Genomic DNA, 10910 nt, shown 5'->3' on the forward strand with positions numbered 1-10910 from the left:
GGCATGGCCACGTGTTGTTGATCAGATGCGCCCGTCAGCATCCTTGGGTGCCGGGCGGGTAAGTGAACGATTTTGATGAGTGGCTTCTGGCCGGTTCCAGCGGACGCCGAATCAACAAACCATGGATGCGTCTGGCCGGCCCAATCATGGCTCATGCCTGGGCACGTCGCACGCGCGCACGCGCCGTACCTCGAATAAGTGCCGCCGCGCGGCGAGAGACACACTCATCCGGTGACCGGCGCGGCGTGGTTCGATCATATGTTCCGTGCATCAGCCCAAGGAGGCAGGCAGGCAGACGAGAGTAGAGAGAAGACACGAGTGTGCGCTACTTGAAGGTTGTGGCTTGTGTGCGCGCATGATTTCGGTGATTTTTTCCTTGCATTTGTTGATCTTGAATTTGTACTATTAAAAGCACGAAGAGGCACATCCAACTCATCATCTTAGCCATCTAATCAGAAAATCAATGGTTAAAAATCTTCATTAACAAAATCCTTCGTTAATGACTCCTTCGTTAACACCACGACGAAATCCTCTCGCACGTTCTCTTTGCGGCCTAAACCGCTCAACCCCGCCTCCCCGCACCCTCCGGCTCGGCCCGCCCGCTGCCTCCCCATGCTCGCCCCGCCCACCGCCCCCTGCTCGCCCCCGCCCCTCCCCCCCCCCCCCCCCCGCCCACCGCCGCCCCTGCTCGCCCCGCCCACCGCCGCCCCCTGCTCGCCCCGCCGACCGGGGTGGCCCTTTTTCCTTTGGTTGGCGTTCAACTGTAAAGCGATATCTCAACAAGGTCGTTTCTGCTTCGGCCGTCCATCTTGACAAGTGAGATTTTGAGATCATTGCTCGAGAGTTATTTCTCTCTTTGTTCACCTATGCGTATTCAGCTCGATTTTGTTGATCGTTGGTACTTAAATTTGAAGAACATATTTAGCACTGCCGAGTAAAACTTATCATATACCTTTCTCGAATATATTTCCCGATGGTGAAAGAAAATCATCAATCTACATATGCCCAGCAGCTATCTGCCATATTTATTATCTCCAAATGCGTAAGATGTGTACATCGTGGATAAGCTCAACTCTAGATGTTTCTTCTAATAATTGGACATACACTTTTCATCTGTTTTTGCTCTGAAAATCGCTACCAATGTTTTTGCAGTTGGCAGGCTATGATTAAGATGCCAGAGGGAGAAATAACAGAGTTGCCACATGTACTTAAGAAAGCAGAACCCGTCGATCAGCTGGAGTTGAGCAAGGTCTTGACTATGAATTTACCTGGAATTACACCCTGAAATAGAAAACAGACTTTAGCTCAAATCTATACACTCGGTAGCATCCTCTTCTTCGATTGTTAGATCTCCTCTCCACTTAAGAACATTGTTTTAGACATCTGTTTAAGATTGCAATGACAACATAAAAAACTATTGTTGAGGTAGCTCTTTTTTGAATGCGAGTTGTAACATGAACTCTGCATTATATTGTTTGTTGTCTGCGCCTAAATGATCAAAGATAGTTTAAACTTCACATTTTTAAGAAATATTCAAGTCAATTCTGAAAATCCAAGTTGCATACAGGATGTCCCTTACTTACCTAGGAAAATAATTTCAGTTACTACTAATTTTTGCATAGTAGCTTTGAATGCGTGCTACTCCTTGACTCTGTGTGGTTGCCTGCCATACTTGTTGTTTTAAAATGCTTGTTACATTTTCTTTCTCTTGAATAGTTTGGTGGATTGTTCCGGCATCTTATTTTCTTCTGTCGACTGTCAACTATGCTTGAAAATACTGCGATCCCTCATATAATATTTCTCAGTGAGTGTGCAAGTAATTATGTATTTGCTAAAGGCCTTGTGTAATTTGGTGCAGGCAAGTGGCAGTGAGTTAACCGAAAAAGCTTCTTGCTATAAAGGCGTATTCTACAACTACCTTAGCATTGGCATTACTTTGTTACTTCATCTACTTCCTTTCCTTGGCTAATTCTGTTAATTCTTGTGAACTTCACATGGTGATCTACATGTACTTGAGAGGTTTTATATTCAAACTAACTGGATAATACATGTAATATCTATTTTCTCTCCAGTTCCTAGGTGTTTAGGGTTGTCTCAAATTCTTTGTGTGCGCTAAACCTTAATTTGAAATTTTGAATGGCCGAATATTCTTCAGTATTTGGAAGTTCGATGTGAAATATATAATCTAAAACTACATACACTGTATCTATGATAATATAAAGTTGTAAGACTACAACTGAAACCACAAGACATGAATGTACCAGGTCAATGATTTTTTGCTAAATTATATGGTTTATTCTTTATTACAATTTGTTAGAGCCTTGATTCGTTGCTGAGTGTGCCATTTATTTTGGATAGGGATGGATGCCCAAGTCGCATATGGCTTCCATCATCTACGAGATGAAAAGCCATATCTTGCTCAAGGACCAGTTGCAAATAAGGTGCGGAAAGAACATATTTAATGGTGTAATATGTAGTTGCTTAAACTTTTCATGTAATATGTAGTTGTGAAGTGTGATTTTTTTCGAAGCCCACAGTAATTTACTGGATTCTTTTGGTGAGGAGCTTAGCATTCAGAATGTGCTGGTTAGCAACATCTTGATTAGTTAGTTGTCTTGTATCAGTAGGATATAAGTATGGCGGACTGATAGATCACACGATGTTGCACACATACAATAGAACTCATGCACCCATGCTCTCCCTATTATTATTACGTAGATCCAGCTGTGTAGTTGATAGATAAGCTGGATGTGATTCTGCGAGTTCTTCTAGAATATGTAACTTCTGAATAAAGAAAGAAACTGGCTTCAAAGGCTCCTTTTCATTTTCTGTGGCATAGTTATCTGGTACCTTAGAATTCTATGTTATGCTGTTGCGCGACCTCTAGGTGACTGTTTTAGTAATACGTGTTATATGCAGTTGATTTATGCTGGATATAGCTGCACGCAGGGATGGTTCTGTACCCCTTGTATAGCAAGTCCTCAGCTAAGGTAAATAACCGGCCTTTCCATGTACTTTAAAATGAAGTCTGAATTTTGAAGTATCAAATAGTTCCTTTATTTTGATCCATCCTTGAGGCACAATCATGGTTTGAGGTTAATTATGATATTCGGCCCTCAGAATCTCTAAAAAAATAGCAGCAATCCACACTATAGTACTATCTTGGTTAACATATGAGGATTTGGATTCAAGTTCCACTATGCTAACTTGCTAAGTACTCCCTCCGTTTGGAATTATGTCGCTGAAATGAGTGTATCTACACGCATCTAGATACACTCATTTCAGAGACCGTTAATTCTGGACGGAAGTTGTATTATGCAATGCCAATGATCCATTGTTTTTGTGCCTTATCTCCATTTTTTATGGTTCATAAATAAACTACAATGGTGCTAAGATGTTCTTTTTCCTTTGTTTATGGCATTTGTCTATCATCTATCCAAGACTGACAGAATACTTTTTGGATGCAGAGGACTTCGGAATATTTTGCGGCTTTACATTAAAAGGGCCAATTGTTCTGAATGGGAGCAAATTCAAATGCCTTCAAGGCAAGTCATAGAATTCTGTCACAGTCGGAAAAGATATTTAGATGTATATGACCCTTGGGATGTCAGAAAATCGAGTAGCTGACCCTATTTATACGAACCCAGTGATCAGTGCTATGCAGATAACGTGAAATGCCGACACGTGATGGCTGGTAGACCGTTTACAATTTTTCATCTGAAAATATTTAAATTGGCACAGAAACTACATATGTGGGTTTGGTAGTTATCTAGATTTTGTATCTTTCTCAGTGACGACATGGAATTTTGTCTCCTGTATTAACCTCTCTGACATGGATATGGTATTAACTTCACTTATTCATGTCTCCTGTTTGGTAATATACTACTGTTTTTGTGTCTACTATTGCACAAGGGATTCATATCAATTGTATTTGACCTTACTATTAAAATGTTGGTGTTGTAGTGACTCAGGATGTGATGGAAGAAGAGTCAGCTGAATGGCTAACACATGCTTTTAAAACACTTTTTATCCCAGGCTATTGGTAATTCCATACTTGAGTCCTTAAACTACCCTCCATACCTTAAGCTTATTATGCTTTTCTTAAGATTTCAAGTCAACAGATTAATGATAATATATTATGAAAGATTGAGATGCATACTTAGTGATCAGAGAATTAATCACTGGCATAGCCATGTTTCTATACTGAGTAGTTTCTACTTGTCTCTTAATGTGAACATACCAGACCGAAATTTGGAAACTGGTAGTGAAAAACAACTAAAAGCAAAGGACCGATACCAATTTTATACTTGCTTGGCAGCATAACAACAACAGTACTCATCCGGTGTGGCCAAGCCCGACACGGTGTGTGTGCGGCTCTACCTCGGTTTCGCTACCCTCCATTCTACAAAATTTTGTGATGTTAATACATACTTGGTGATTACCTCGAGCAAGGATACTACATCCTTTACATCATATTTTGAGTACATGTTTTTCTCATGATTTTGAACTGACGAAGCTCTTGCTATTTCTCTATAATATGATGCTTGAAATCCAATATAATATATACTAATCTAAATACTCTTCAGTTTAATTTTTCACTAACATTTTTCTTATGCTTTGCAGTTTATGCTGATGGAAGCACATGTTTAGATATCCTATAGAATCGGTGTACTCCAACTTATGATGTAGCTACTATCGTTACATCCATCCAGGTATAAGAAGAAAGCAACTCAAATTATTTACACATCAATATTTTGCTTGTTACGTAATTACGAGATCATAAAACTTAAAATCCAAGACGTGCTTTCAAATTTGGAGTCTCTCAAAATGTTTTAACATGGGACATATTTGGATAGCCCTTTAGCGCATATCATTATTAAAGTCTTGACTTAGGAAAATTTTGTTGTTTTTTATACTGATGTGACCCTGTTGTCTCCTTCATTATGTTGAATTGCAACACTCTTTCTACTTCCCAGTCTAATATCTTGTAAATTAACCTCACACATGCACGTTTAGGATGTTCCTTGTACCTTATGTCCTATTTGGAGGTGATATAGAGCCTTTTCACGAAGAACTTTTTACTACTGGAACTATTGCTTTGCACGATGCAGAGAGAGTATTAAATCAAGCTCTACACCATCCAACAAGATGCGGAGAGAGTATTAAATCTACCTCTACATCACCAGCAATTTGTCTTCATGCTCCTCTTCTACCATGACTGATTCATCTTTGCTTTTCTATTCTCGGACCCTACCACGGGTTTCATGTTTTTCATCTTTCTCAATCTCATTTCTAGCTAGGCTTAGCATATTCTTTGGTGTGGGCATGCTATGATGGGTAGTTCATGAGCTTTCATATATACATGTTGCTGATAGTGTAGATGTAGTTGTGTAATGTCAATAATGTACAGGTATCAATGTGTTATGTGTTGGAATATTACTTGTGTACTTTCTCAAAGTAAGATATCCATTGTTTTCATCCAATATTAACTGGTTGACAACCTGATGAATGAGGAAATTTATTCGGTTACACGTGCGTTACACCTGCACTGTTACTAGTATATACTAGTTGATCGCCATTGCGTTGTCACGGGACACCATACCCTACGAATAAGACAAACGCTCATGCGTAGGTATGTGCTTCTCTTATATGGTATGTTAATGTTTACGATGCCATGATATGTTACCGACTTAGCGTTTACGTTGTGCCTCTTGCTTTTTGTATGGATCAATAACACTCATGAATGATGAGTTGTTTTCCTGAAAATTCATAATTTGTATTAACCAAACAATTCTAACCAATGCTTCATGTATTTTCCAAACCTGAATTTATTGTGATAACTCATCAAAGGGAGTAAGGCAAAAGAACACCCAGTTGGAAAGATGAAAAAAAGACTAAGCCATATTAAATTATGATAGTGATATATAAAACTGAACATAATTTGATCAATATATGCTTGCCCACTAAAAATAATTTGAACCGCAAAAAGAGATGTTTAATATAATCTAAGTACATATTGGTAGCTAGATTGTTTATATACAACACAGAGTGAAATTGTTTGACCATGTATTGAAATCGGAAGGTCTTTAATTTCTTTTACAGAGTCGTATGTATTACTCCCACTGAAATCCCTATCAATCACCATGTCCATCTCTCCAAAACTTAGGTGCCACCTGAAATACAAGAAGATAATGCTTGGCTACTTCTGTGTCTGGTCCTCATATGTGGGCTTGCAATAGCTTCTTTATTATGTGTGCATTTCTTTCGAATAGTTGCCGAGCTCTTGTTGTTTCCTACAACATATAGTTACATGTGAAGGGCACACATTAATCAAGGAAGACATGGGACCCACATCAACCAATGCCTCGGCAAGGGTGAAAGGACTGGGAAAGGTTTAATGTAAACCAAACACAACTTAGAAAGAAAAAGCACAAATCATCCTATGAATCTGGCTTTGAATTTGCCTTATTAGCACTATTACCTTGTCATTTCTGTTTATGGAGCTCAAAAAGTTTTAAGACCATGGATACTCCGCTCCATGGTAAGCTTACGAATTCATAATCATGCTATATTACTGTTCCCTAAAAGTAAAAAAGGCTAAGCTTAGATTCATAGCTCCAGATTTACCCAGAAACATCTCAAGTATATGTATATACGAAAACTACATGCCATCATATAAGGTATTATACAAAAAATTGAAGTCCTAATGACCTTCACTCTCAAATAGTATGAGCTAGCAACTCTCTTTCCCTTTATCTAGTTCTAAATATGAACAGCAGAGTAATAAAAAGCATGTGATTACTCACTCTGCTCATCTTTACATATCCTTTTTTGAATCACTGGAGTAGAAATTGAGCCAATACCAACAATCATGCCATATATAACATCTTCCCTTGAAAACTGAAACAAAATCTGATAGGTTCATGCTCAATCTCGAATTCTAGACCCAAACCATAGTCAAATCTGTACGCAAAACAAGACTGGATTGACTGGTCTTAGATCACCTCGATTTTTTTCCACTGTTGTTTGAAATCCTTGGATATTTTTTGTTTATATAAGCACAACAAATAATCAGCTGAATAATGGAAGTGGCGTATTATTCTAGAATGCTCCGAATCATTCTAGATGGCTACATGTTATTACATTCTTTTTCTAGTGCCTACACCATGTACTTACAAGAATATATGATCTATGTAAAGTAAAGTATGTACATTGAACATAATGCTATTTTAATTATTTTGTGCATTAAGTACTTTGCTCCAAATTTAGTATCCTTGATTGTGTGGGAATTAGGATAACAACAAGTTACTCGAGAACGAAAAAAGGTAGAAGCAGCCTTACATGACACATAACCTTTGCTATGACAACATAGATGATGACCCAACCTATTCATAAAAAGAACTATCAGTAACAAGATAAAAAAATGAAAGAAGAACAACAACAAAAATGGCATAAGAAACAACTATCACACAATCACTACTCGAATCCAGTTCTTTTCCGTCAGCCAGTTCTCTGTTGTCTGCTCGCTGATGGCAAAGAACCTCTTTGCCGTCAGTTGACACCAAGCAGAAGGCAAAGGGCTGACTGATGGCAAACATACTATTTGCCATGTGTCGGCCCTTTGCCGTCTGCCAGCGGACGACAAAGGGACCCAGGGCAGACGACAAAGAGGACGGGTGGGTCCCATGCGTGCCGTGTCCGATGGAAGGCAAACTTTGCCATCTGGGGGCCTTTGCCGTCCTCCATGGGGCCCTTTGCCGTCGGGGGGGGGGGGGACGGCAAAGGGGCCGACCCTATAACGACCGTCAACTCCCCCTCGCTCACTGTCTCTCTCCCCCACTGTCTCTCTCCCCTCACCTCACTCGTCCCGCCGCCGCCCCGCCTCGCTCATGCACCACCGGCGGAGCCCCTACTCGCGGCGACCCCGTCCCCGCGGCGATCCCCTCCCCGCGGCAACCCCCTCCCCGCGGTGGCCCCCTCCCCGCGACGACCCCTCCCCGCGACGACCCCCTCCCCACGGCCCTCCCGTCCACTACTATGGCCCTCCTCCCCCACTACCACACCTCCTCCCTCATTTTGGTGAGTTCATTTCCTTTCATTTTTTTATTTTTTCATTTCATTGCATCTGTTAGTTTAGGTTACTATCATTGTTAATTAGGTTAATGTTAGTTTAGGTTAATTAGGTTACTATTAGTTTAGTGTTAATTAGGTTATTATTAGTTTAGGTTAATTAGGTCACTATTAGTTTAGTGTTAATTAGGTTACTGTTAGAAGAGGAGGAGGAGAAAAAAGAATAATAATAATAGTAATAAGATGATAAAGAAGAAGAAGAAGAAGAAGAAGAAGAAAAAGAGGAGAGAGGAGAAGAGGAAAGAAGAGGACCCCGACCCCCCGCCCACGACCCCTGACGCCCGACGCCGCCAACCCCCGACGCCCGACGCCACCAACCCCCGACCCCCAACCCTCGACCCCCGACCCCCGACGCCACTGACACCCGACTCTCGACCCCCGACGCCCGACACCACTGACCCCCGACCCCCGACCCCCGACTCCCGACCCCCGACTCCACTAACCCCCGACCCCCGACGCCCGACGCCACTGACCCTCAACTCCCGATGCCACTGACCCTCGACCCCCGACCCCCGGTGCCCGACACCACTGACCCTCGACTCCCGACGCCACTGACCCTTGACCCCCGACGCCCGACCCCCGACGCCACTGACCCTCAACCCCCGACCCCCGACCCCCTACCCCCGACCCCCGACGCCACTAACCCCCAACCCCGGACCGCCGACACCTCTTTGGCCTCTTGTTGATCGAAAAGACACCAACCCCCGACGACACTGACCCCCGACCATCGACGCATTTAACCCGACTCCCGACCACCGACACCCGACACCACCGACCCTCGACGCCACTAAGCCCCGACCCCCGGCACCTCTTCTACTTACTGTTGAACGAGAAGGTGCTTTTCGGCCTTCTAAAGGCTCACGGGGTCATAGTTTTGTAAATTATGAGTTAGGTCACATATTTTCCGATTATGTTAATTATAAAAACATCATATTTGTGTTGATCGTGTAAATTTCAATGTGCAGTTGTTCGACGACCTCCACGTGCGTTCGACGAGATCCGCCCCTGCATTTGTTGGTGAGCACAAATGACTTCTCCTCCTACCCCCTTAATTTGCTCTGTCCCGGTCTTCGTGCCGATGAAACTTGCTAGCTATAGGTTTCTTCAATCATGAGTATGCGTGACTAGTATGCGTCTCCCGTTCGAAAGGGTGACATCTATAAATATGCATTTCTTTGCATATTTATAACTGCCATCCTTTCAAATTGTCCAACATTATCCATGGACAGACCGAGTATGTGTAGATTGGGTTCGTTTTCCCGTATGTTGTGCTCTGGATCCGATGCAGAATTTCGTCAGTGCCTCCCTGTTGTTCTCCGGGTACACATCCTCTCTGCTTATTGCTGAGACGTGTATCAGGAGAACTGCGGGAAGGTGTGATGACCCACAAGTATAGGGGATCAATCGTAGTCCTTTTGATAAGTAAGAGTGTCGAACCCAACGAGGAGCAGAAGGATCTGACAAGTGGTTTTCAGCAAGGTAAAATCTGCAGGCACTGAAATTGTCGGTGACAAGTGATTGTGTGGTGAGATGATTCGTAGCAAGCAACAAGTAACAAAAGTAGCAACGGTGCAGCAAAGTGGCCCACTCCCTTTTGTAGCAAGGGACACGCCTGGACAAAGTATTATAGGAGGAAAAGCGCTCCCGAGGACACACGGGAATTTCTGTCATGCTAGTTTCATCATGTTCATATGATCCGCGTTCGTTACTTTGATAGTTTGATATGTGGGTGGACCAACGCTTGGGTACTGCCCTTACTTGGACAAGCATCCCACTTATGATTAACCCCTCTCGCAAGCATCCGCAACTATGAAAGAAGAATTAAGACAAAGTCTAACCATAGCATTAAACTAGTGGATCCAAATCAGCCCCTTACGAAGCAACACATAAACTAGGGTTTAAGCTTCTGTCACTCTAGCAACCCATCATCTACTTACTACTTCCCAATGCCTTCCTCTAGGCCCAACTAATGGTGAAGTGTTATGTAGTCGACGTTCACATAACACCACTAGAGGAAAAACAACATACAACATATCAAATTACCGAACAAATACCAAATTCACATGGCTATTATTAGCATGACTTATCCCATGTCCTCAGGAACAAAAGTAACTACTCACAAACCATAATCATATTCATGACCAGAGAGGTAATGAGTAGCATCAAGGATCTGAACATAAACTCTTCCACCAAGTAATCCAACTAGCATCAACTACAGAGAGTAATCAACACTACTAGCAACCTTACAAGTACCAATCGGAGTCGCGAGACGGAGATTGGTTACAAGTGATGAACTAGGGTTTGGAGATGAGATGGTGCTGATGAAGATGTTGATGATGACGAGTCCCCTCCGATGAGAGGAGTGTTGGTGATGACGATGGTGACGATTTACCCCTCCGGGAGGGAAGTTTCCCCAGCAGGATCGCCCTGCCGAAGCTCTAGATTGGTTCTACTCAAGTTCCGCCTTGTGGTGGTGGCGAAACCACGAAAAAGCTCCTCCCTGATTTTTTTCTGGACGAAACCCTCCATATAGCAGAAAAGGGGGGAAAGTGGGCCAGCAGGGTGCCCACAAGCCCCCATGGCGCGGCCTGGTGGGTGGCCGCGCCGTGCAGGCTTGTGGCCACCCCCTGGCGCCCCTCTAGCACTTCTTCGGCCCAGTATTTTTGATAAATCGAGAAAAAAATCCTCGTTGATTTTTACGGTGTTTGGAGTTGCGCAGAATAGGTATCTCAACTTTGCTCCACTTTTAGGCCAGAATTTCAGTTGCCGGTATTCTCCCT

General features: G+C 42.6%; 1 protein-coding gene across 1 annotated transcript; it reads left to right on the forward strand.

Moving 5' to 3' along the window:
* Positions 1-2222: 2222 nt before the first annotated feature.
* Positions 2223-3787, forward strand: LOC123408201 (diacylglycerol kinase 7-like). The gene is made up of 3 exons (XM_045101370.1): positions 2223-2441; positions 2920-2990; positions 3468-3787. Exons 1-3 carry the CDS (start codon positions 2361-2363, stop codon positions 3625-3627), a joined length of 312 nt encoding a protein of 103 aa, XP_044957305.1. The 5' UTR covers positions 2223-2360; the 3' UTR covers positions 3628-3787.
* The last annotated feature ends 7123 nt before the right edge of the window (positions 3788-10910 follow it).

This window comes from Hordeum vulgare, chromosome 1H, assembly GCF_904849725.1.
Source record: "Hordeum vulgare subsp. vulgare chromosome 1H, MorexV3_pseudomolecules_assembly, whole genome shotgun sequence".
Lineage (NCBI taxonomy): Eukaryota > Viridiplantae > Streptophyta > Magnoliopsida > Poales > Poaceae > Hordeum > Hordeum vulgare.

What these genes read in the sequence shown, in the direction of transcription:
- LOC123408201 (XM_045101370.1), top strand. Translation starts at nt 2,361, where the DNA reads ATGGATGCCCAAGTCGCATATGGCTTCCATCATCTACGAGATGAAAAG. An exon ending in AAGGACCAGTTGCAAATAAG is followed by an intron (nt 2,442 to 2,919) that starts GTGCGGAAAGAA and finishes TGTTATATGCAG; the next exon opens with TTGATTTATGCTGGATATAG. An exon ending in ATAGCAAGTCCTCAGCTAAG is followed by an intron (nt 2,991 to 3,467) that starts GTAAATAACCGG and finishes TTTTGGATGCAG; the next exon opens with AGGACTTCGGAATATTTTGC.